The 27,777-nt window shown below is 43.9% G+C and overlaps 1 protein-coding gene across 1 annotated transcript; it reads right to left on the bottom strand.

The window, feature by feature from the left end:
- Nucleotides 1-175: 175 nt before the first annotated feature.
- On the bottom strand, nt 176-27,777 carry LOC136492391 (organic cation/carnitine transporter 4-like). Its single transcript, XM_066488425.1, has 4 exons — nt 27,633-27,777; nt 7,185-7,725; nt 680-1,009; nt 176-569 (listed from the first exon to the last, which is right to left on the bottom strand). The coding sequence occupies exons 1-4, from the start codon at nt 27,775-27,777 to the stop codon at nt 176-178; spliced, it is 1,410 nt and encodes a 469-aa protein (XP_066344522.1).

Genomic DNA, 27,777 nt, shown 5'->3' with positions numbered 1-27,777 from the left:
CGACTATTGCAGACGAGTCACTCGATTTTGTCTAGATTTCATGATGAAAACAACACATGCATATATACCTCGATCGATATGTGTTATTCACAGGATCAGTATTCAGTAGACAGGACAGTGGAGATGCACATTCCGACGATGCAGCCTTGTGCAAACTTTCTCCCTAAACACGAGACTACAAAAGAGTCCGAAGACCGTTTATCTGAGCCCCCAGCATTTGCCACCGACTGAAAGACCTCGCCCCATCGTGCCACTTGAGAACGCTCTTCTCCCCTTCCTCCAGACCTGCCATGGTGTCGTGCAGGGGCTTGTTCATCATCTCCGGCAGGTAGAAGATGAGCAGGCCGCCGACGATCCCCGAGGCGCCGAACACGGCGAACGGCAGCCTCTCCCCGAGCATCACCACCAGCGGCGCCACGATGGCCCCCATCTGCGCCGCCTGCGCCGTGCACCCCAGCGCCGCGGTCCGCACCACCATCGGGAACAGCTCCGCAGTGTAGATGAACAGCAGGTTGTACGTCGCCGGCATGCCGAAGATGCCCACCACGCCGCACACCATCCGCGCCACCCTGTACACATTTGTGTGCAGTTTGCAAGTGCACGTTCGTTAGTGGAACATATATATGGATATTTTGAAGAATTGAATCTTGATGAAAGGCTATCAGTCTGACAGACGGACCTCATGATCCCTGCGCCGGGTATGAGACTCCCGACGGTGCAGAAGACGCCGCTGAGCAGCTTGGTGCCGATGGCGAGAGGCTTCCGGCCGAAATGGTCGAGGAGCAGCGCCGTGAGCAGGTAGGCGGGCATCTCGGCGAGCGAGTTGATGACGACGGTGATGTAGAGGTTTGTCTTGAGGTTGACCACGTTGAGGCTGAGGCCGTAGTACACCACCGAGGTGAGGAGGTTGATGAGCACGGAGAGCACGAGGCGCACCAGCGTGGTCCGGGACCGGAACACGTCGAAGATGGAGCCCGAGGACGCGGACGCCGCCGCCGCCTTGGCCGTGTTAAAATCAAAGGATGTGTACCTCTCTGTGTGTTACCTATAGATTCGGGTAACATTCCATTCGCCGTGCGCGGTTGCGCTGTGACCTCACAGACGCCGGTGTCGAGGCAGCTCCGACTCGGTGGCGAGGTCCAGTGGCCCGGGTGGTGACCTGCAGGGGAGACGGCGGAGTCGATGAGCCATCCCGTCGCTGGCAGCACGCTTTAGGATCAGATTAGGGTTTCTCTGTAGGTGGGTGTGGCGGCTCCGATCAACCTCGTAGTCCGAGCCCTCACCCCCACCTTCCTTTTATGTGTGCTGTGCGACAGGGGCACTCCAACCTCATTAGGGTTAGGCTCCCCCGATCAGGGAGTAGAGATAGGGCCCAATAGGCCGTTGGGCCTATTGGTGGAGATCAACTAACATTCTCCCCCTTGATCTCATTCCATCTTTCACTTTCATATCATTTGCTTTTGTTCATTCCATTACAGATTAGCTCATAGAGCATGTCTCATCGTCACGGTCCATTGCCGATAGACTTAACAGCTACAACTCACTACTCTATTCTGAAATAGATACTTATCTTTGGGCCTTCTTTTATCCAGGAATATTTTAGGCTTTCCCTTAAACCCAAGCTAGCTACATGTTCTCTGAACACCATGTCCTCTGAACATGTTGGGTGGTAAGCCTTTTGTAAGCGGATCCGTGAGCATCCTTTCTGTTCTTATATGCTCAAGACTTATGACTTGATCCTGGACTTTATCTTTCACAACATAATACTCTATGTCAATGTGTTTGGCAGCTCCACTTGACTTATGTTGTGAGCATCCTGTACTGCCAGATTATAATCGCAGTATTACTTTAGTGGTCTATAGATGTCGTCAACCACCTTCAAAACTGGGTATGAACTTTGTTAGTTAGTTCACCTGCCCGTTGCCTCATAGCACGCTACAAACCGTCATACATTGTGGACGATGTAGTGACAGTTTGTTTTGAGCTTTTCCATGAAATAGCTCCCCTTTGCGAGATGATAGAAAATCCACGTCTGGATATGCATTCACTCTCACATAATCAGAATCTGAATATCCCACCATGTGGAGTGAATCAGATCTTCCATATGTCATCATGAGGCCTTTCGTTCCTTGCAAATAATGCAAGACTTTCTTTACTAATTTCAGTGTTCTATTCCAGAATTGCTCTGGAATCTACCAAGTAAAACCCGGTAACAAATGCCAAGTCAGGGCGTGTACATACTTGAGCATGTTGCAAGCTTCCGACAGCTGAAGCATATGGAACCACTTTCACTTTATCGATTGAGCTCATATTGGTTCCTAGGGCATTGAAAATCCCCACATCTGTCGCCCTTGACTATAGGAGCAGGTGAGAGACTACATTTGTGCATACTGAATTTCTTTAAGATCTTTTCCATGTATGCCTTTTGTGATAGTCCTTATACCCTTTTTCTTTTATCTTGGTGAATCTCGATCCCTAGAACGAACGAGGCTTCGCCAAGATCTTTCATATCATATTTCTTTGTCTCCAGTAGTAGACTGACATCACTACTAGCAAGTAAGATATCATCTACATACAGGACAAGGAAGATAAACTTCCCATTCTTAAACTTTGCATAGACACAATTGTCCTCTACATTCTCTTTTAAAACCCAAAATTCTTTATTGTCTGATCAAACTTCAAGTACTACTGTCTTGAAGCTTGTTTTAATCTATAAATGGATTTCTTTAGGCGGCATCCCATTCGTTCTTTTCCTTCCATGACAAAACCTTTCGGTTGTGCCATGTAAATATTTTCCTCCAAGTCTCCGTTGAGAAATGCCGTCTTTACATCCATCTGATGTAATTTTAAATCGTAATGTGCCACTAATGCCATTATGATTCTGAAGGAAACTTTACATGAGACTGGAGAAAAAGTCTCATTGTAATCAATCCCTTCTCTTTGCATATAGCCTTTTGCCACAAGTCACGCTTTATATTTCTCTATATTCCTTTGAGAGCCAAGTTTTGTTCTGTAGACCCATTTATAGCCTACTGTTTTGACTCCTTTAGGAATTATTTCCAAAACCCAAACTTTATTGACATTCATCGATTTCATTTCATCTTCCATGGCCTCAAGCCACTTTGATGAATGATCACTTCTCATGGCTTCTTCAAATGAGGTGGGATCATCCTCCATTTGAAATTACTTAGTGTTATACACTTCATAATCAGCAGAAATAGCTGATTTTCTAACTCTTTGAGACCTTCTAGGGGCCTCCACTTTTGGCACATCTTCTGTTTGAGGCTGTTGTTGCTCCCCCTCATGTGTGGCAATAGGTTCTATAGAATCCTGAAGAACAGGTTCCTCATTTTCATTCATTGTTGCCACGGGTGAAATAACAACAGGTGCTGGCACCATAGTATCTAGCACTATCGGTGCAGCTACAACAGGTAGTGAGAATATTGGCTCATGAATCATTGGAGTGGGCGCTTACACCCGCTTCACTTCAAGGTCAATTTCTCGAGCTACCATGCTCCCCTTCATCAATTTGTCCTCTAGGAAGACAGCATGTCTCGTTTCCACAAACTTTGTATATCTCTCTGGACAGTAGAAACGAAAACCTTATGACTTTTCTGTGTAGCCAAATAAATGACAACTTACTGTTTTAGGATATAACTTCCCAATGTTTGGGTTAAACACTTTAGCCTCAGTAGGGCTCCCGCACACACACGCAAGTGGTTAAGTGAGGGTGTTCTTTCTGTCCACAACTCATACAGTGTTTTGAGCACCGACTTTCTTGATACTCTATTGAGAATATGAATGGAAGTTTTAACGCCTCCATCCACAGGCTCAACTATAAGGTGGAGTAAATTATTATACTGCTCACCATATTCATCAGGGTACGATTGATTCTTTTAGCTACTTTATTCTGCTGAGGTTCGCCCGATATAGAATACTGGGCTACTATACCATTCTTTTAGGGTATGCCGACCGTAGTACTCCACCACGGTCAGACCTGACTGTCTTTAATCTTTATCCAATACATCTTTTCTTTCTTTGATTGGATAAATATAGTCATAATGGGAGTAATCATCTATGAATGTTATGAACGAATCATAACCATCCACACTCTTTACAGGAAACTGACCACAGATGTCTGTGTGAATAATCTATAAAATTCCTACGCTTCATTTAGCATCTTTCTTTACATACTTTTCTTTTATGCATTCTCTGCATTGTTCTTAATCTGAGAGCTCTAATGGAGGAAGAACATCATTCTTAACTTGTCTTTCTATTCTCCCCCTCGAAATATGGCCTGAACGATAGTGCCATAATTTCGACAACGCATCATGAGCTCTCTTATGCCACCACTTCAGCTGAGTAGCATATGTCTTTGAAGAGCCAGTGAACTGACTCTTTATTCTGTCGAGGTACTCGGTGACCGTGTCACACTCTGGGATTTAGCCTACAATTGCAGGTTCAATCATGTTCTTTATCACAGCCAAACTTTTTCTTGTTGGTAGTGATTCATTTCCTATGCCCAAGGAGTCATAGGATATCTTTTGGGGTTCAAAATCCCTCTCTTTAGTTGCCCAAATGGCATCATTCATTTTTGTCTCCCTCACCGGTGCCACAAACTCAGTGGAACACGGTGAGGTGACTACCCAGTCCACCTCAAACAAGATGAAAAACCAGGTTAAAACTTTTCTTAACATAGAAATAACATCATTTGCATGCCTTAATTCCAACGTTGGTCAAAATCAAAACATACAATTATTCTTATACACTAATTCTACTTCACCGTTGGGCAGAAATAGAATTAATGCATAAATCTTTAACTTTCACAACTGTTCTTACACACTAATTCTACATCACCGTTGGGCAGAAGTAGAATTAATGCATAAATCTTTAAAATTAACATCTGTTCTTATACACTAATTCTACATCACCATTGGGCAGAAGTAGAATTAATGCATAAATCATTAAAATTACGATATTGTTATTAACAACGTTGGTCAGAAAATAACAACATCATAATCATATCAAAACTCTTTTTCTCCAATTAAATACCACATTGGATCAAAATAACTAGAGAATCAACAATTTCTTTAGCAGCGGAAAACTTTTCTTTTTCTCCAATTAAATACCACGTTGGTACAAATTAACTGGAGAATAAACAATTTCTCTAGCTGTGGAAAAACTTCTCCTTTCTTGAATTTTACCCACAGGGAAAATTGCTTTTTTTATATTTTCTTTAATCTATTAATCATTTTCCAGGAAATAAACATTTACTGGAAAAACTTTCTTTTTCTCCAGTTAAATACCATGTCGGTTCAAAAACACTGGAGAACTTACTTTTCTTTCGCAGCGGAAAACATATGCTCAATTTCTTGAATTTTACCCACAGGTAAAATACCTTTTTCTATTTTTCTTTTGAGCCAATTTGTATTTTCAATTTTCCAGAAAAAAGAAAAAACTGAAACTGGGCCCTTGCTTTTCCTGTGTCGGCCCAAAATGGCAAGGCGGCTGGGCCCTTGCTTTTCCTGTGTCGGCCCAAAATGGCAAGGTGGCCCACGGCCCACGCCCGCGTGGGCGCTTCCCATGCTCTCCCCCGCGCCCAGGCCGCAACCTGGGCCTGGGCCGGGAATTCGGCCTGGCGTGCGCTGCCGCCTGGGCTGAAAGCCAGCCCGCTCGATCTGAGCCGTCCGATGGGGATCGACGGCTGCGCGTCGATTTCGCGCAGTTAAAAAAACCCCGACGCCGCGCGCCCGGGAAAAACCCTAGCTTCATTCGCCCCTTGCCCTTCTCTCTCTTCACTCGCCGCTCTCTCTTCTCTCTTCCTCAGCGCAGCCATAGCCACCGAGAGGACATCGAGCGGGAGTGAGCAGCGAGCCACGGCGCCATCGCCGGCCCCCTCGCCGGCGCGCGTGCTCCCCGACGGGTGAGCACGCCGCCGTCGAGTGGCTTGGCCGCGGTGCCCCCGTTTGCCGAGCCCAGCGAGCAGCAGCCCCGGTTCGGCCTTTCTTCTCCCGCGCCGGCCAAGGGCCGGTTCGGGTGGGTTTCTTCTCCCTTCCCTTTCTTATTCCCCAATTTCTTTTCGATTTGGTTCTTCTCTCATCCGAACTGATGTGGGGAATGGGGTTAGGGTTAGGGTTTCTTTGATTCCTTTCTCTTCTTTTCTTTGATTTCTTTTGTTTCTTCTCGGATTCAACCGGTTAGGGATGAGGATCCGTCTAGGGTTAGGTTTAGGGTTCGTATGCCGACCCTGTTCTTTTCCCCTTTCTTTTCTGTTTTTCCTTTCTTTTCTTTGACATCCGAATGGATCTAGGGTTAGGTTCTGTTTTCTTTTATTTCTTTTCTTTTTCCCTTGTCTACCCGAACAGATTATCCCCGTTCTAGGGTTAGGGTTTCGGCTCTGTGAGCCTAGGGCCCTATTTCTTCTCTGATCCGTATGGATCTAGGGTTAGGGTTCGTGTGCCGACCCCTCTCTTCTTTTTCCTTTTCTGTTTTCCTTTCTTTCTTCTCGCGTTGAACCGATTAGTGATGGGATTCTTTCTAGGGTTAGGTCTTAGAGTTCGGCCAAAACTGAACCCATCCTTCTTCATTCCTTAGATCCGAACTTGATCTGTTCGGTCCTTTACTTTTGCCGTGCGCCGTCGAACGGTGCGGCTCCTTTCCCCCACACGCGGTGGCGGTGATAACCGGTACACCATGAGCCGGTCTCTCTTTCTTTTACTTTTACCCGATTAGGGTTAGGGTTACACACTTAGTGACCTGGCTCTGATACCATTGTTAAAATCGAAGGATGTGTACCTCTCTGTGTGTTACCCGTAGATCCGGGTAACATTCCATTCGCCGTGCGCGGTTGCGCTGTGACCTCACAGACGCCGGTGTCGAGGCAGCTCCGACTCGGTGGCGAGGTCCAGTGGCCCGGGTGGTGACCTGCAGGGGAGACGGCGGAGTCGGTGGGCCATCCCGTCGCTGGCAGCACGCTTTAGGATCGGATTAGGGTTTCTCTGTAGGTGGGTGTGGCGGCTTCGGTCAACCTCGTAGTCTGAGCCCTCACCCCCACCTTCCTTTTATGTGTGCTGTGCGACAGGGGCCCTCCAACCTCATTAGGGTTGGGCTCCCCCGATCAGGGAGTAGAGATAGGGCCCAATAGGCCGTTGGGCCTATTGGTGGAGATCAACTAACAGGCCGTGCCCCCACCACCGTCCTTCCCCTGCTCCTCCTCGCCATCCTCTTCCTCGTCGTCGAGCCTGAGCGTGAGATCCTCATGTACGGCCCTGCCGTTGGTGACGGCGATGTCCCGGATGACCCTTAGGGTGTCGTCGGGGCGTCGGCGCACGAGGTACCACTGCGGCGACTCGGAGACGAACGGCACGACGGCGACAGCGAACGCGAGAGACGGGAGCGAGGTGACGACGTAGAGCACGCGCCAGGAGCTCGGGAAGAGCGCGGCGACGCCCGCGAGCGCGGCGATGCCGCCGGAGAAGAAGTAGAAGGTGGACATCCCCGCGGCGCCGCGGCGGGCGGGGCCGACGGGCTCGGTGGCCAGGACGAAGGCCAGCACGCCGACGCTGCCCGTGCTGAAGCCCGTGAGGAGGCGCAGCGCCGCGTAGTTCCAGTAGTTCGGGGACGCTGCGGTGAGCAGGCCGAAGGCGGCGTTGAGGATGCACACCACCTGCAGCGAACCCTTCCGGCCAAGGAACGAGTCCGCCAGGTGGCCGAACACGCCCGCGCCTGCATTGCAAAGAAAGTTAAAGTTCCAAAGTTAAAGGCATATTATTATCTAGTATAAAGTAGTGGCTGATGAAAAACTAGCCCAGCTAAAGGCCCACGCCAAAAGAGGCCCGCCCTTGGGACGGAGGATTCCTGCGTTCCCAACTCCACATTGGCCTTTGCCTTTCGAATGCCTCAGACATGGCTCCGTCGGGGGAAGCCGGCTTACCATGATATAATATTTTTCTCTTCTAATAAATTAGTCGTATAAATCAGCATAAATGGCTTGTAGATCAACCGAACAAAGCCACGACCAACCTGACCACTGTTATGTCTATATATGAGTATATCCATTGACCATTTCCAAACGATAATACGGTGTGTTTTTTAATTCATCTTCTGTATGTTATTTGTCCATCGTCACACGGTGACAGAGTTGGTGGATTAGATAGCAGAAGCGAAGATGGTACGAAGTCAACACGATAGCAACTGGCACCGTAAAATAATAAGATAAGATAAGGTAGCCCTGCTCCAGATCTCTCTAAAACCAAACCATGGATAGCCACGAGTATAGCTACTGACTGACACGGCTTTCATTTGTTCTGATCTATAATCTGTGAACGCATCCGCATCCAGCGCCCGGTCCGGATTCTAATTTTCTAACGCTGGTCCGGAGCCACAGGTTCGTGGACGCATGCAGCGGGATGCTAGGATCAGCCGGAAAGATTCCTTGGCATATCTCGTTTCACCAGAAGTTACGGTGGTGGCACATTTTGCGTGGGAAGCACCCGGTACGTTTCTTTTTTTTGTTTTCTTATTTTTCTTCTCATTTCTTTTCTTTTCTTTTCTTTCTTTTCTTTTCTATTCGTTTCTTTCTATTTTCAACGGATGCACTAGGTAAGTTTCCTTTTCTGTTTTCTTATTATTCTTCTCATTTCTTTTTTTCCTTTCCTTTTCTTTTCTTTTTTTTTCCTTTTCTTTCTTTTCTTTTCTCTTTTTATTTATATTTCCTTTTTTGTTTAAGGATTTTTAATACCTTTTTAAAAAATATTTTTTATGTTTCTTTTATTTCTTTCCTTTTCTTATTATTTTTTATTTCATTTCTTCATTTTTTTATTTTTCATTTCATGTGATTTTTCATTATTCTTTTCACTTTTTATATTTTTATTTATTATATTTTGTTTTTGCTATTATAATAATTAATCATTATGTTTGTTTCATTTTTCATGTGTTTTTTCTATTTTACCTTACTTAATTATTTTTTCATATTTAATTTTTTTATTTTTTATATTCGATGTGATGCTATGTTCATATACTATATATGTGATGTTCTATGATGCATTTTACGATGTTCACGTGATATATAATATCATGTTCTATGATGTCTTTTTTATGTTCTTATAGTATATATGTGATGTTTTATGTTTTTTGTGATGTTCACGTGTTATACATGTGATGTTCTATAATGTTTTTGTGATGTTCGCGTAGTATACATGTGATGTTCTATGATGTATTTAATGATATTCACGTAATATATCTGTGATGTTCAATAATGTATTTAGTGGTGTTCTATGGTTTATTTAGTGATGTTCAATTAGTATACATGTGATATTCTATAGTATATTTTTTGGATGTTTGAAAAGTATTCATGTGATTTTCTTTTTAAAATTTTTCTCCATTGCGTGTTTTTATCTCTAGAGATTTTATTATTTTTTATTTATGTTATGTTTTATTTATTTATTTATTTATTTTTATGTATATTACAATATCAATATCATATGAACCTAAAACTAAAATTTTGTTCTTCTAAACCGGGAACATTGTTCTCTGAACCTAGAACATGTCTCTGCTCAATAAAAGAAAAATATTCTATCTTCATAATATAAATGTTCATTAATAAAAAGTTATCCAAATATATCCATGTGGGATCTAGTTTTGAAGGATTTATTGCAAGAAATCTGATGGAGTAATCATAATTTAATTTAGTTGTTTGATTTTAACAGTTATGACTTTTTTAGTTGATTGGAAGTCATGCGTGAGAGGTGGGCCCTAAGCTGCGCAAACCAACATGCATACGAGAACTCCCGCGCGCTGTGTCGGCTGGGGCGGGTTTCTGGTCCGATTGACCGGACCCTAGCATCCCCCACATTTTGCTTAGGCACTGTTTGTTTATTTTGGTGGCACAGCTTGCCAAAAGCCTAGGGTTATTTTTGCTCATCAGACTTACCGCGTGGACATAACTACAACTAGGGGCGGGGGGAATAGGCCCTAAGGAGTCCCTAAATGTAATATGTGGATTTTCTTTTATTGCATTCGTAGCTCCCTCAATTTTTTGGTGCTAGATATGTGCGGATTAGATTTGGAACTGAAGACATGTCGAGAGCATTTGGATGCACGGTTTCACTTATAGTTAGACTAAAGATAATTATTTAATAGACTTGCTAGCGCTCAGACGTCCAATCCGAACGATGACTAGAAAGGGAGCGAACGAGCGCCTAGCGTGTTTGGCTCGCGAGGGAGCGCACCAGTTGTGGTCCTGCGCCGCCCCGGACGTCGCCCATGCCATCGGCCGCTTTCCACGCCTATCCCATGTGTAACACCCGATCTACTTTTAAAACTCTTAGATGCAACAGTTGCAACATAAAAAAAAAGATAGATGAAACACTTAAAACGAGTGTATGAAACACTTGCGAAAATGTCCAAAAAATAATTGAAAACCATTGCAAACATATTCAACATTCAGATGAAACACTTGCAAACATACATATGAAACACCTGAAAACACTTGAAACATATGCTTGCAACATGCATGTATATGCAACATCTAGATCTATGTTTGCAACATCCAGACAAAACACTCACAACATTTGTCTAGAACAGATGAAACATTTGGCACATACACTTGAAACATACGTGTATAGCCAACAACATGTGCAACATCCCAATCTACTTTTGCAACATCGATATACAACACTTGCAACATACATCGGAAACATCTAAAACACTTAAAACATACTATTGCAACATATGCTTCAATGTAGCATATGCTTGCTGCTAGGATGAATGGAGTCTCATCAACGCGGAGCTCGACGCTGGCATAGAGCTTGAAGCTATAGAGTGGCACGAAGGTCGCCGGTGTAGAGCTTGTTGGTGGCACGGACCTCGGCAGAGGGCAGGTGGATGGAGCATGACCACGATAGGAGGCGCAAGTCTAGGAGCGAGCTAGTGAGAGCCTAGCGCGTCAGGCTCGCTGTTAGTGCGGGACCCACGGGATACACCACAAGGAAGAGAGGAGATCTAGTTTGATTAGGATTCGTCCCATGTAATCCTAGTAGTAATACTACCTTGTAATCCTACTAGGACTCTACATTGTAAACTGACTAGGACACTGGCCTCCTGAATATATAAAGGAGGGCAGGGCTCCTTAGATGGGGAGGTCAAACCAAGGAGAAGTTAGAGACAACACTGGACAATCAATCCAACGTAAAGACTAACGCCGACTGGACGTAGGGCTATTACTCGATCACGGCTGAGGGCCCGAACCAGGATAAATCGACTGTCTCTTGCATTTACCGTCGAGTTCTGCATACGCTGAAGCCCAAACAAACTGCCCCAGGTACCCCCGTGGCAGGCTATCGGTGGTGAAACATCGACAGCTGGCGCGCCAAGTAGGGGCTTTCGACGAATCTGCATCCGAGAGCTTGACGGACCTTGACAACATGATCTTCTCGACAGGATCAACCTTCATCTTTGGTTCATGGATCTACGAGGTGGACGACAACAGCAAGCTTTACGGCCGTCTCCTCGAAAATTTGGATCACCATGAAGACCTCGCTATTTCAGCAACTACGGCAGATCAAATCGTCGAGAAACTCACACGACTTGTGATGTCTGATCCGACTCAGATTTCACGACCAACTATTTTCCACGCTGGTTCGAGTTCTTTTTCGTTAGGACTTCACGACGCAACCATTCAGAGTTCTCTCGAGAATAGTCCAAGTTCTTTTTCGACGGGGCTCTAGAACGCGACCTCAACCTATCAAGAATTCAACTCGGAGAACATTCAGAGCTCTCTTGAGAATAATCCGAGTTCTTTTCTGGTGGGGCTCCAGAACGCGGCATCAACCTATCAAGAATTCAACTCGGAAAATATTCAGAGTTCTTTCAAGAATAGTCCGAGTTCTTTTCCGACAGGGCTCCGAAACACGGCCTTGGCCTATCAAGATTACAAATCAAAGTACATTCAGAGTTTCCTCAAGAAGTTGGGTCATGGTATGACTACATCAAGCTGTCTGAGCCAGGGGCAAGCTGGTTATCCAGCTGCATCCCGAGCCGGAAGCAAGCCAGTTGTCTGACCACTCGTCACAATTTCTAACTACTTTGGCTGCGGTGACCAACTACTCGACAGCTCATGTCCAAGTACTCACAAGCTGATGCTCGGGGGCTACAACCACTAGGGTCTCCTGAGCGCAAAATGTCAGGTTCGCGCGCTGATTCTACCGTGCGACCGTCAATCAAGCTAAGTCATGGTTTAATATTTTTTCAAATATTCTTTAATCATCATATATCTCTGGATATTATCCATATGCCTCCGCGGCTCTACTGCAGTTGATTTACCTGGATTGCTGAGGCCTTAATCCATGAAGCCTACTCACCGGAAAGGTGCGAGAGGTGTTTAAACGTAACAGGCTACCTACCTAGGGAAATTACATGGCCTAGTAAGAGCAAGACGAGAAAAAAATTAATATACATTTTATAATGTCTTCTCTTAACGGTTGTTAATTTACCTGGGTTACTGAGGCCTTAATCCGTGAAGCCTACTCGTCAGAAAGGTGCGAGAGGTGTTTAAACGTAACATGCTACCTACCTAGGGAAATTACATAGCCTAGTAAGAGCAAGACGCGAAAAAATTTAATATGCATTTTATAATGTCTTCTCTTAACGGTTGTTAATTTACCTAGGTTGCTGAGGCCTTAATCCATGAAGCCTACTCGCCGGAAAGGTACGAGAGGTGTTTAAACGTAATAGACTACCTACCTGGGGAAATTACATAGCCTAGTAAGAGCAAGACGTGAAAAAAATTTATATGCATTTTATAATACTGGGACATACTTCCAACTTGATATCTTGTGTATCAATTATTACATACTTTCGTATGATTACTTTGCAGGGAACCATTTTGTGGACCACGTCATCAAATAAGGAGCTTGCCCACCGCTGGCTGCCTTACTTGGGCACTACTTCGTTGGGTGAGACACACGCCTCGCACTGTCTTACTCGGTTGTTGCTCTACAAGTCGCCCGGACGTCCGACTACTTAGCCGCGATGATCGACTACTCGGTTGGGGTGATCAACTACTCGACAGCTAAGGTCGACCTGGTTGCGGTGATTTGGAAATTCTAAGGTGGGGTGATACGGGGTCTTCAGTGAGGGGACTGCCCACCCAAAGCCTTTTAACGGATTATCTAGGTTGCCTTACTCAGATCGGATCATGGTCGAACGAGAAGATTTTGTGTCAGCAAGATGAGCACGAATATGAGGATGCACGTGCATATTTATATGTACTTTCATTACTCAAGCAAAACAAAGGAAGAGGCATGACATACAGCAGCATGCAAGAAGACATCAAGCACGTAAGCTAATTATGGAAAGTACTCGGTGGCGTAACTGTGTCGACTTGCAATGGTATATGGATAGCCTACTGCAGTTCGCGGGTTACTTGGATACACCCTTGAGAATTTCTACAAGATCCTACATATCCTCAGAAGAGGTTTTCAGTTCTTTGAACAACTCAGATTCAAGACCCGCCAATTTTTTGTTCCAAATAGCAAGAGGCTCGGGGGCTACACTCAGTAAGTGCACTTTTTCTTCCAAAAAGCGCACATCACTCAGAAGACTTCTTCAAGACAGGAGTTTTCAAACAACATAAGATTCAAGATCCTCCAACTTTTTGTTCCAAATAGCAAGAGGCTCGGGGGCTACACTCAGTGAGTGCACTTTTTTCTTCGAAAAAGCGCACGTCACCAAGAAGACTTCTTTAAGACAGACCACTTTAAGGCCTCACGATAAAAAGAACCCGGACCGATCTATATTCGAGTTCTTTTTGATAAAGAACCCGGGTATATGCTCGAGAGCTCTTCGACAAAGAATCAGAGCAATTTCAAGGCAAGACCCTCCAGCTCCTTTTTCCAAATAGCAAGAGGCTCGGGGGCTACACCTAGATGGGAGTACTTTTTCTTCAAAAAAGCACACACCACTCGAAGATCCCAAGAAGCGCTACATGGTTTCACTCAAGAAAGCACTCAGACGACGCTTGTTCCTGCTCGACAAGACCTGGAGGAACAAGAAAAGGCTTTTGGAGTTCAACCATGAAGTGCTCGGGGGCTTGTTGGTGTGGGACCCACGGGATACACCGCAAGGAAGAGAGGAGATCTAGTTTGATTAGGATTCCTTCCATGTAATCCTAGTAGTAATACTACCCTGTAATTCTACTAGGACTCTACATTGTAAACCGATTAGAACTCTGGCCTCCTGACTATATAAAGGAGGGCAGGGCTCCTTAGATGGGGAGGTCGAACCAAGGAGAAGTTAGAGACAACACTGGACAATCAATCCAACGCAAAGGCTAACGCCAACTAGACGTAGGGCTATTACTCGATCACGGTCGAGGGCCCGAACCAGGATAAATCGACTGTCTCTTGCATTTACCGTTGAATTCTGCATACGCTAAAGCCCGAACAAACTGCCCTAGGTACCCCCGTGGTAGGCTATCGGTGGTGAAACATCGACACTCGCCGTGCGCGGTGCGGGAGGGCGATGGGGGCGCGAGCGGGGGCATTGTGGGCAAGGACGGGGTCCGTCCTACGAGGAGAGCTAGCAGGCAACGCGAGTGGGGGTGAGTGCAGGGTCCGTCCGGACGCCCTATAAGGAGCATTTCCAATTATTTAAACCACTTTAGTTTAATCTATAAATTACTATTACTGATATTATCTAGATTTTGGAGTACTAGCAACAAACATAATCTATAGAAATCATATACACTGTGGAGTATGGTTTCCTTTTGTTTTCATATTTATTAGACGATGGAATTGGTCTCACTTGTAATGCGTCCTGGAGAGAATCTGAGATGGTAATATTCATAGGAAAGATAATCCATAAGACTACAACGTGTGGGATTAACTAGGAGAAATTAAACGGGACTCCTCACTATTTTTGATTAGTTATAAGAAAGAGAAGATCACCATGGTAGCATCGGACTACACTTTCAAGGTGCTTGATAACTTAGATAGAGAGGTATAGTCTTGGCTAGACTGATAGTTTTAATTCTACAATTCTACACTTGTATCGGTTATTCAGCGTGATTAAGTTTTAGAAAGGACTATTCACCCCCCCTCTAGTCCGCCATCTCGACTCTACTAGTGGTATCGGAGCTAGGTCTCTTATTTGTGGTCTTCACTGACCTGAGAGGATGGCGACTCATGGGCTAGATGTTGAGTGTCCTCATATTTTTGATGGCACACACTTTACACAATGGAAAAATTGGATGATATGCAATTTTAAGTTTATTTGCCCTCAAATATGGTGGATGGTAGATGTAGGCTTTTCTCATGTATTGGATGAAAATGATCCAACTCAAGTACAAGAAAAATGCCTAGATCTCAACATCCAAGCTATTGATATTATTTATAGATCTTTGGATGATAGCATATTTGGAGAGATCATTGACATAAAAACCATCCAAGGAGGAAGCGCATGAGTGTGTTGAGCATGACCACAATTTGGTAATTGTGGAAGATTGCTCCACCTCGTGGTCAAGTGATGATGATGATGATGACTATGATGATGATTCTACCACAAGATCACTTGACAAGATTGATGGTGATGATGATGGATCATGCTTGGGCTATGAGAGTGATATTTCTTCAAGCTCTCCAACTACATCACATTGCTTCATGTCACAAGGTGACACTAAGGTATCTAATACAAATGTGATTGATCTTGATTCATATGAGGAGCTTCTAGATAGATATGGTTGTATGATCAAAGCTTTAGAAAAAGAGATGGCTAAAACCAAGAAATTGAAAAATGAAAACTCTTTTCTAAAGAACACATGTGAACAACAAAAATATCTACTTTATGTTACTACTTATTCACATGAGGAACTAAAATTGGCTCATGAGGAACTTAGTGTTACTTATGATAACTTGGTATAAGACCCTACTTTTCTCACTAATAAGCTTTCCAATGAAGAAATTAAAACTAGTGAGAGCTCATCACATGGGTCAAATAATCAATCACACAATGTTGCTAACCCTTGTGATGAATGCAAGAAGCATGTATCCACATCTTGCTATGATTTGCTAGACATGCCATCTTCTTCAAATTTAAATGCTTGTTCTTCCTCTGTCTTGTGAAACTAACATTTTGAAGGAAAACAATAAGCTCAAAAATGAAGTGAAGAATTTGAGTAACAAGTTAGAGAGGTGCTACAACTCAAGAGTCACCTTTGAACACATGTTGAAGACTCAAAGAAGCTATGGTGACAAGTGTGGCGTCGGCTTTAACAAGAAGAGCATGACCAAGGGCGAAAGAAAAAGAGACAGAAAGATGAAGAAGCAAGAAAGGAGAGGCTATCTTATTTCATGTGCTTTAAATGCCATGAAGTGGGACATCTTGTAAATAGTTGCCCCAATGAAGAAAAGCTCAAGTTGAAGAAGGAAGAAGAGAGGCTAAAGCATGTTAAGTGCTTCAAGTGCCGTAGATGGGGTCATCTCACCTCTATGTGCCCAACCAAGCAAGTGGTGAAGCAACAAGAAGAGCCTCAATCAAAGCCACAAGTTGAGCAAGAAGAGAAGACACCCCAAGAGAAAATCAAGATCAATCATAAAGAGGGTGATGATTTGATGACAAAGAAGAAGAAAATAAGGAGGGGTAGAAAAGCAAGAGAAAGAGCAATGCGTCCAAGGATGAATCAAGATACAAAGCAAGTGAGCAAGAGCGAAGAAAATGGCTCACATAACATGCTATAGTTGTGATACATTGGGTCACCTAGCTTTGGGTTGCCCAATCAAGCTTGAGAAGAAGGCTCAAGCAAATAAGGAGAAGCAAGGCAATGAGAAGCACCACATGAGCAAGGAAGAGAAGGCTCAATTAAAGAGAAAGTGCTACTCATGCTGGGAAAGAGGACACATGGCACATTCATGTCCCCTAGGTAACATTCCTAAGCCTATTTCAATTGATGAAGATTCTATGCTTAGGAAGGATGGCAATGGTACCTCATTGATTGCAATTGCAAAATATCTCGCTACTCATACTAAGGCTATGCCTAAGTATGTTGCTCCTAACTTTAGAGGACCCAAACTAGTTTGGTACCATCAAGAAGTGGATAATTATTTGTAGGTACCATAGGCATTAGAGGCTTGGTTCAAGTGGTATTCATTGTGTTGATTATGTGATTGAGCCAAGTATTGACAAGTGATGATTATTATTCCAATGCCATGACAAGGTAGTGAAGCCCAAGACCTATCAACATACAAGTGCAACATTCATATTGTGGATGATTTGTTGATATATTTGATGGCTTGCAAAGATATGAGTTGAAGCTTGCTAATTAGATGATCATGAGCTAACCAAGGTATATCTCTTGTTGATCATTTCATTTGGGTGCATATGAGTTGGTTGAATTGGATAAATATGCAATGTTGCTTGCTATAAGATGATTGAATTGATCAATTGATTAGTTATCAAATTGGGATTCATTTGAGTTGGATAAATTCTTAATATGACCTTTATAAGTGTATTGAATGGATATATGTCTTGTGAAAGTATTCAAACAAGGTAGTTTCAAGTTTGATTCATATTTGACGAAGTATAGCTCAAGTGATTGAAATCTGTCCTAAATTGAAAATGTGAGCTAACTGAGACCAAGTCTGAGTTTGAGTGATCAAATCTATTTGGATTAGCTTGAAATTCTGTATGCATGCTCTAGACTTATGGTATAATATGCTATAGAAATTTCATAAGAATTAGATAAGAGATGTTTTGGTCTTAGAGTAGATCTTATCAGCTATAGTGCAGCAGTTTTTAGCATGTAGCAGTGGTGAAAGAATTGAAATCTGGTAGTAATCTAGAAGTCAAATAAAGCTTAAATTTTTAAAGCTGCTAGATGACTTAGTGAACTATATCTCCACCAAATTTCATGGCATTTGGGTCTGTACATTGGGAGATATGCATTTTTCTTTGAAATGTATAGAATCTGCTAGAAAAGTGACAATCATTGGATTGATCAAGTGTCACTTTGATTGAAAGGTCCTCAAGTTGGAAACATGTTTATAAGTGATTGAGGCACCTAAGTTTGGGTTTGAGATGATCTTGAAGCATGATAAGCAAAGAGTACAAGGCCATTTGATTGTGGAGTGTACTTGACACACAATTGATACTCAATTGAAGATCAAGACCAAGCTCTAGATGAAGATGAAGTTTTAGTTTTAGTGCTTGTTGAAGATCATTTGGTAGAAAGAAAATGACTTAAACAAGTGGAAAGAAAAGAACTTAAAGAAGGATTCAAGATTAATCATCGAGTTAAGTCCATCACTCAGATCAATCAATCAAGATATTTCAAGTGAGTGTCAAGAATGGTTCTTTGGAGAGAGGTCACTTCTCTATAGTGTAGGGGCATGCCATCTTTTGTAGGTAAACCAAGTGTGGTGCTTGGAAGGCTAACATGGAAGTGGTGATCCGAGGAACATTTGATATGCTTAGTTAAAGCAATCAAAAGGGTTGATCAAGAAAAGCAAGCAACACCTAAAAGAGAGCTAGTCATGATATTTCAAGTGGTATTCTCACATTGATGCTCTCATGCAAGCAAAGATGAAAAGAAGAAGCAAGCCAACCACAACAAGAAAGTGCACTTGATCATTAGTGGTTCTTAAATCATATGGGTGAAGAATGGACTCTATCTATGATGATTGGTCTTCACCAAGCTATAAATTGAACTTCATATTGATATTGGAGTAATGAATTAGAATTTATATGACTATCCTCTACTCCAAGATAGCAAAGGTATCATTATAATGTGCACGATTATTTTCATCCCTTACTAGTATGCGGTTAAGTGCATATAGTATATTCATAACAAATGAAACATTTAAATTCATAACCTACCACTATTGCTTGTATGGTTAATTGATCTAGTGGTAGTACATGAGTTTGTTTATGAGCTAGTGAACCCAAGTACTTGATTTATTTTGGATTGCTAATAAGTGACAAATATAACATTGGCAAGATAACCCTTGCAGGAGGTATGAAGAAGCTTGTCATTGGTTCAAACCAGACTTGGAAGCTTAGGCAACTCAATTTAGTTCAAGTCAAATTAAAAGCTCATGATAGCAACAAGAGTACAAGCACAAGACAACAATGCAAATAGATATCTAGTTTGGTTTCAAGTGGTATCTAAATTCAATTAATTCTTTGAAGTGGTATCACATTTCTACACGTGGTATCAATCATATAAGATGGTGGTTCCACAAGTGATCCTCAACTTTAAGTGTTCATCAAATGAAGAATGCATCCCGCACCTACAAGAACTCAAGTTTATCAAATGGATGACCCATGCTGTGACATAGGGGGAGGTGTCCCACCGATTGGTATCAAGGTCAAAGATCCTATGTGTGGTATCCCAAGAGCTATACAAATGGTGTCACTCCAACATATGTGGTGTTGCCCATAAAAAATGCAAGATTCAAGTGTCAACCATCTACCCCAATGCAACCTTTTGTATCAAGAGATGCACACCTTTTATAGAAATTGATGACAAAGGGGAGAGATTAGTACAAAGATATTGAGAGAAGTTGGATTTGGACATGAATATGGACAAAGAGGGAGCAACATTGAGGAATTAAGAAGGATCAAAATTCTTGGACAAGAGAAGGACACAAGTAGGGAGAGCAAGCTCATGAACTTTGATTGGTTGCATTTTATATGTGCATAGTCATGTGCTTGCTTGCATTGTATAAGTTTTTAAATTTGATATGCATGCTTATGTGTTGTATGCTAGTTATAGAACTTGAATGATGATTTGATAACTAGCAAGCATAGGATGGTAGCTAGACTTGTGTTTTTACAAGTGGTACTAGAACCTTGCTTATATTGTTGATCTCATGGGGTTTCTAGTGTTTTTGTTGTCTAGCGATTGAATTTGAAGTGGAGGTCGCGGTGATGACTTCTGCTTCTGTGATGTGGGGAATAGAATTCCTCATCTTGGAAAAATGTTTGATGTAGCTATGGAGGAGCTCAGACGGTTTCTGATAGATGCAATTCAGATCATGCTTGGTGCTCGACTGAGTACATGTAGCTATGTAGTTGTCAATGAAGACCTTCTTCAACTGTTCCTAAGATCCGATGGAGTCCAGGGCGAGGCTCGTGAGCTAGTTCATCATAGTTGGCGTGAGTATGAGGGGAAGATAGTTTGCCATAACGCTGGTATCTCTCCCAGCGGTGCACACAGCGGTGGCATAAGCTTGTAGCCACTGTGTGGGGTTCATCCGCCCCTCATAGGGCTTGACCCTAGTGATCTTGAAACCATGGGGCCACTAGAGTGTTCAGAGTGCCCTCATGAATGCTCGGGGCCCTTTGGGATCTTCACTGTCGTGATCAGCGGCATTACCAGCGTTAAGTGGCTAGAGGGCTATGTTCGAATTACCAAACTCTTGCTCGTATTCTTGATGCCGGCATACTTCTTCTTCATGGTGAGAGAAATGGCGCCCATCGATATGACGTCGCGCATCCCAAAGATTTCTAATGTGTGCTCGGACATCTTGGTCAACTTCTTTGTCGTGTTGGCGAGGATAGTCGATGTGGTTCCCCCTAGCTCTCCCCTAGAGGGGTTGTCCACGGTGAAATGACTTCTGCTAGGGTGGCGATTGGATCTTGGCATGGTGGATCAGCGAATCAAGCTTGTCGAGTAGGAAGGTCTCTGATCCTAGTGGATCTCATTGACCTGGCAGTGCGCTGTTTTAAGCATCGCAACGACCTTAGCGACCTCTAGCGTTTGCTCGAGCCGAGCGAGCTCATTAGCGGCCATGACCAAGTTGGCGCTTGGGGTCTTGTAGACATCGTGGCCATCGACACAGACAAATTCATCATCGAGGTTGCGGCGGAGTGGGCGTGGCCTCCCTTGCGAGTCAAGCTGTTCTTCGTTGCGAGCTATAACACCTCTGGTGTTATGAGCTCGGTTAGCATTGAGATTATGGTAGGAAAAATAGATCTATAAATATAGTGAGTTAGCTACTTAAATGTGCTAATGAAATCTTAACAAGAAAATAAGAAAAAAAATTTAATTGTTTGGCACGAGAAGCAAATTTTTTATAAACAAATAAAATATAACTTGTATTTAGTACTTAAATAAAATTTGGAGCGCAAGTTTTGTAGATGGAAATGTAACATTAACGTTTGGGATGCAAGGTTGTTAATTAGTGTTCTTGGGAGCTCAAAAATCAAATTGGAAATTAAAATTAGCCCTTTTCGTGAATCGGCAAAAAATTTGAAGTTGTGTTGAAAGTACACTTTTTTGGCGATTTATAAAATGCAAAATAGTAAAATAATGCCCTGATGTTTTGGTTCTATTGTTTGGTATAAAGTGTGTGCTATTTCGTGAAATGGTGGTTGGTGAAATTTGGTAAATTTTTTACTATTTAAAAAATCAACCAAAAGTGCTTGGGAGTGTTATTTCTAATTGGAACGCGCTGCGAATTTAATCTGGTGCTCATTCACGAACCAGTGTTCAACATCGTTCATAGCCATTCATTTCACCTACCACGACCTGCTCTGTCCTTGCGACCTTCCTACCATGGCCGTGCACACCATGTTGCCCCTGTCGGTCACGCTGTGTTAGGCCGCCCTGTTCGGTCAGTTCCCGTGCTCGCTGGTGCCGCGGCTGCTCCCATCGTCAGCCACCGGGCACGTGAGTGCGCTCGACCCCCGCATTGCCCCGTAGCATCCCGCCATGGCCGGCCCGCTGCCACCGTCCATCGTCTTCTTCGCGGCGCCATCGCTGCCACCACTGTGGACCCGTGCATGGGGGGCAGCCACGCTCTACCCACCGTAGAGACCCTAGCCACGTGCCACCGCCGCGAGTTCCACGTGGACCTCACGCGTCTCTCCGATCGACCCTCACCGGCCATCGTGCCCCGCCTACACCTCGCCACTGTGCCGTGGCTGCCGGCACACGTGGCCCGAATGTTGTCGGCCACCTCCGACCGTGGCGCAGGTGCTGGAGGGTGTGCCCGGCACTGGGCAAGCCATGATGCCGCCTCCCCACCGCCCTCACCGTCGTCCGCGCCAGGCCACCCCTGCTGCTGATGCCTCCACGCGCCGCACCTGGGCCATGTTTCAGCCCCCACTAGCATGGCCAAGCATGGTCGTGCTCCGTGCATCGCCTGCATCACCGTCGTGGCCACCCTGATCGGAGACCCATCAACGACGACTTTCCCCCACCGCGTACTCTGCTCTGGAGGAGGTGAGGACGTGGTAGTCTAAATAAAAGCTTTTCCGAGGGGCTAGGTGTGAAAACTATGACTCATATGAATAGTAGCACATAGTGTTATTTACCTAGAGTTGGTTTAAGGTAAATGCATGGCGCTTTTTGCATAACCGTGCTGGCCGGCCTGACGTCGCGCCTACGCTGCGCGTGGGCCGACTTGCTGGGCCGCCGCCCGCGCGCCGCGTCTAGGCCGGTCTTGTGCCACCCGTGTCTAGGCCGCATGCATGTGTTGTGCGCCTGGGCCACACATCTGCGTGGGCCGCCGTGGCTGTGGGCTGGCCGCGTAGCCTAGTGCCTGGAGGAAATTTCATTTTCCTTTTTTCTTATTTATAGAAACTTCCTAAATCCGCCAAAAAGTGTAAAAAAATCACAAAAATGCCAAACTAATTTTGTTAAGTTTCTAAAATCATGATCTATCAGATAGGGTATTTCGTTCGGATAGGTCCTATATGTTTTTAGGGTTGCTCTAATTATTTTAACATGCTTAATATTGTTAAGACATAAACTTGTAGGAATTTTCATGATAAATCGGTGACAGTGTTAGCTCTAAAATTTTTACAGTAGGTTAGAAGTGTTATTAGTTGTTCTCTATAATTTTTGTAGCCCAATAATAATTAGTTTACTAGAGTAGTTAATGAGCCCTAGTTGAATATATAGTAAATCAAATAAATGAAATAAAGAAACACCTTGGAATTGTATAACTAAAACACTTGTTGGGGGATGAAATCTTTCTCGATGATGTTGATACGTAGATTAGTACGTTAGTCATTAGAGCTAGCTTGTTAATTCGTAGTATGTGCTCTGTTTTAAGAGTTGTTGTTGCCTTGTTAATTAACTATTGCATCATCTCTGCATTGCATTGCATACCATAATAGTGACGTCAATGGATCGTGGAGTCATCGGGAGTTGTTGGAGAAATGATACTTTTGGTGATTGTGTTGTCATGATAGAAAGCTAACTTTTGATTAAATCTTACCCAGACAAACCCCGGTGCATAACCCCTATTTTTTTGCACTTTATTTTATGTTTGTGCATTAAGTTTTAAGGAGTTGAATGAAACCCACTTGTATATATATATATATCTTTATCCTATGAGTCTTACTACTATGACAGGATCGTGTAGATTGCTATGCTATAGGACTCCGGTAGAAGTCAAGTGATTACCTATCACTCGCGAGAGATAGGAAATATATTATTGTTGTTACTATATTATTATCACCTGGAATATATATATGAATGATAATTGGAGACCAGGCGGAATGGTACTTTGAATCTGAACTTGGTTTGGCATTCGAGCGAGGCTCGGATTGCATTTGTTCCACCTGTGTCGGTTAAGGATCGGTTGTTGCATTGGATTCTAGACAGGTCACAGACTTATTATCCTGAACACATACTTGTGTATGGGCGTGGGAAGACTCATTGCTCTTTTGTCATGGGTTCCGGCTCTTTCTGGACCGACTAATTGGAGGCAGGGATAGTGAAGGTCTAAGCACCGCACTGAGTCCAGGACTTAGGAGCAGGGGCTTGGAGTCCAAGTTTGGACGGTGACCTAGACCCCATGACAGGAGGGTAGCGGGTTGGTCTTGCTTGTGCCTAGGGTACAAGTGGGGTGTGTATTTCAGGGTACCCAGCTGGGATACATTTATTCACGAATCGCTGGTGATCCGGTATGACTTGTCTACAATCTAGCACCATAGTAAGAACTAGGAGATGAAAGATGGTAAAATGATTCTGATTGCTTACCACCTGCTTGAAAGTAGCACATGTGCTTACATAGAATGGTTAGTTAATGAACTAATGATGACTGCTAATAAAATTGAATATAAGGACACACGTTTAGTAATGCTCCTGCAGATGCAATAAACACACAAGCCAGATAGCCTTGCATACCCTTAGAGTCTTTTCTTTCCTCTCGACGGGTAAGTCTTGTGGAGTATAATTGAGTACTCAGGGTTTGTTCTACCCTGTTGTAGGTGACAAGGACATTGGGAGCTGACACGTGTGTGTGGAAACCTCCTGGTAGGCTTAGGGAGGATTCCTTTACGATGCGATCTTAGTTTTTATTTATAACTCTCACTAAATATTTTATACATAGAAGTTTTATAATCTGTTGTCATAGCTTATATATCAATGCTTCACCATGTCATGAATAGATATTTATTTCCGCTGTAACTCTGATCACATGTTTATATTCTTTTGTTAAATTACATTGTTCATAACTTTGATAACATGGGTATATTCCATTGTTATAATCCATAAATATTATACTCTGATGCTGTATGGAAAGTGATGTAAGAAATGATTTAAGAATGTTGTAAGCTTTATTCTCTCATTTGTGGTCCTAATAGAAAAATGTAGATTTTTGGGTTCTCCCTTGGGGTGTGCTCAATGGAACTACGTAATTTAGCGTCTTCCCCTAAGTACTTAGTGTCTAATAAAAGACAAGTACTCCTGGGAGGCATTAGAATAGATGGTTCTACCATAGGTGGTATCAGAGCATAAATAAGGAAATAAAGCTTCAGAACCTATTTCTAAATTAAAACTTGACAACAAATTCTTTTCAAAAAGTTAGGACGTTGCATGCGAAGTTATATAAGTAGCCCTATTACTATGTCTACTATGGTTATGTATCCAGGATAGATGGCACTCTGCTGACTTAGGTAGGCTTAATAAAGTTTTATGTAGGTACACTGACCCGAGCATAGTTCGATAGTATCGACTAGTTACAGGGAGAGAACGATGTGCCAAAAATCTAAGAACGGTTGCCCTATATGTTGGCAACAGTAGAAGGACGTATAGGACGTGCATTCATGCATATCCTATTTGTGCATTATAGTGCCCATATTGCTTGCAGATACGCCATCCATAGGTGCCACGCGTGTCGTATTGTGCACGATTGACCCGTCCTTGTTCTAGAGTTATTTCTACACTGTGACTTCGTGCTCCGCGTTTGCCTGTGGTTCACACCTACCATGACCCACGTCTCCTCGTACTCTTTTTGGTGCTCTTTTCGGACCCTTGCCCTGTAGTCGTACTAGTCAGTAATGGTCTCGGGCCTCGCTCGCCTCGAACGCGTGAAAATTTTGGTCGATTCATTCGTAGTGATCCCACGTAGAAACCTTGGTGGACCACGCTAGAACCACTGACCGCTCAACCTTTATAAGCAGGGCCTGGCTTTGTCATTGGTACCACCACTCAGTGCACTTTAGCTCACCTAGTTTTTTTTCTTTTGAGCAAGCCTTTCGCTTAGTCCTTCTTTGCAACCATCGCCAGGGATGGCAGGAGCCTGGGTTAGCAGTTACTGCCTGAATGTTGAGGGTTTTCATAGAATCCTGCATGCCACCCTACAAAAACTCAGAGTGAAAGATCGTCCTAAGTATGAGGGCCGTGAGTATGAAAAGCATGGCACTGAGTGGTGTGAGGTTACCATCTACATTGGGAAGAGTGAAGAGTTTCCCGACATCACTGAAGCCTAGAATGTGACCGCAACTGGGTTTCGCTTCATCGACACCTACTAGGTTGTGGCCCGCAAAGTCTTGCGATATCTTTGCCAAATCTATGAAGAGCCCATTCCTCATACCCCCGTGAGGTTCTTTCCACCTTTGGAAAAGAATCGACGGGCATGGAGGGCTCGCATGGAGGCTTTGCAAGGGCGGGATGCGCAAGAAGATAGTCCAACCATGGTGCACTTGACCATGTGCCTACTTGCTCTGGATGAGCAGTATGACCAGCAAGCCTCAGAGCTGAGGAAGTGCCTTCGGCGAGCCGAGGAAGCTGAGATCTTCTCCAAGATGCTCTAGGTGCAACTTGCCAAAGCTCATGCCAGTGCAGCAGCCATAGAGAGCCAGGAGACTGCCATGCGGAAGCCTTAAAGGAGGCTAAAGATCAACATGCCCATCAGTTGGGGGAGGCCTACCTAGTCACCAGGGCCAAGCGGAGGACATGGGCTGCTGAACGATAGGATCCCTTGATTGTGGAGGGGATCCCTATCCACCCGCTAGAAAATAGAACCGGTGTTGCAGTACCGCCATCACCTCCACCATTGGAAGTGTCAGAAGTAGAACCCTTGATTCCTCTCACTCAGCCTTTACCAAGAGAGGAGGTAGATCCATAGCCAGGGCGGTAGAAGAATCTGCCGAGCCCAGGAATGAAGATGTGGTCCAAAGTAGATTAGTTGCCTTGGGATGATGTACCCGTAGTTAGTAGTGTCTTTCATTGCTGTCCACCAGTATTGTAATCTTTTCAATGTATTTCGTCCGTAGTGGTTGAGATCATCCGATCATAGAGAAGGTGAATGATGTGTCGAGATTGGGAGAGTGAATGCCTGTACGTTGTACCCGTATAAGACCATTGGAATGTGCATTTTGTTTATTTCACTGTGTTTATTGCGTCCATTTACCCTTAAGTTTCATGAGAAGTGCTTAGGGTTTTCAAGGGCGATATTAAGAGGGTTACAAGAGAAGTTACCATTTAGATGCCAGCAAACCAGTCGTGATTGGATAATATAGGACACTGTATCGACTAATTATGGATGTCCCAGCAGAATAGTTGAATCTCTTAAATCAAATCCGTTGTTGGATTTGAATTCATTGTCCCTTGTTGCGTAAGGAACCCTTGTTGTTTGAATCTTCCCTTGCAATACTCCTCTTATTCTGTGGTCTAAGACCCCACCGCCTTCATTGTGTGTAAGTTGGTAGTAGTTGCATGGTTAATAGCTTATGGTGCCACGACAAAACCGAGGGCCCCTATGGAACATCTGTCATATAGTGACGCTGCTCGGCACATGCTGGTATCGAGGTTGTTGACCAAGTACCTTTACCAAGTTACACCGCCGTACTACTTTTAATACAAAATATTCTTCTTGAAAATATTCGAGTGTTCGAACGGGAAATTCACAACGGGTTGATAAAATAGTGTTCCCTCAAAGTAAACAAGAGGAGGTGGTTTTGGAGGAATCATGTATGTTGCAATCTTAGTTCATACAAAGGTTGGTGCATATTGTGGATAAGGAAGGGAAGGAAAGAAGAACACCAGGAAAAAGTTAGCCTCGGGTAGTAGGGAGTGCTTAGAAAAGTCTAAGCGGACATCAAGTCCCAAGCACTGTGCATAGCTCGCCCATGCTACGCACGCTGGGTCACCATCTCCACATGTCTTGCGGACACCGTCTGTGTCGGGCCCTTTAGCAGCGTGTTCTCGCGTAGCCACGACATCGTGCCGCCCTAGTCATCCTCGGGTACTGTGCGCTTCCTCTTTTTCTCAGCACCTGGTCGGCTCTCGACCCCACGCTCTCATCTCCATATCATACCCCCTCCCCTCCTTTTCTTCTTTTTGGGGACATGGCCGCCCGCACGCCTTCCTCACCGAGTGAATCCCCTTCCCTCTCCCTTACCAAGCGCACCATGGTTGGCTTTATCCCCATAGCGTGAACCATCAGTGTACCCCATCCATGCCATCTCCACTACCAGTGCACTGCACCCACCTCTGTTCGCCACTATAAGATGCCCTTGGTCCTCACTCTTCTTCTTCATCCCCAT

Source organism: Miscanthus floridulus, chromosome 11 (genome assembly GCF_019320115.1).
Source record: "Miscanthus floridulus cultivar M001 chromosome 11, ASM1932011v1, whole genome shotgun sequence".
In the NCBI taxonomy this organism is placed as follows: Eukaryota; Viridiplantae; Streptophyta; class Magnoliopsida; order Poales; family Poaceae; genus Miscanthus; species Miscanthus floridulus.
The sequence above is the reverse complement of the archived record's forward strand: the minus strand, read 5'-3'. Positions and strand labels throughout refer to the sequence as shown.

What these genes read in the sequence shown, in the direction of transcription:
- LOC136492391 (XM_066488425.1), bottom strand. Translation starts at nt 27,777, where the DNA reads ATGGGGATGAAGAAGAAGAGTGAGGACCAAGGGCATCTTATAGTGGCG. An exon ending in AGCCAACCATGGTGCGCTTG is followed by an intron (nt 7,726 to 27,632) that starts GTAAGGGAGAGG and finishes TTTGCAATGCAG; the next exon opens with GCGCGGGCGTGTTCGGCCAC. An exon ending in CCCGGCGCAGGGATCATGAG is followed by an intron (nt 570 to 679) that starts GTCCGTCTGTCA and finishes AAATGTGTACAG; the next exon opens with GGTGGCGCGGATGGTGTGCG.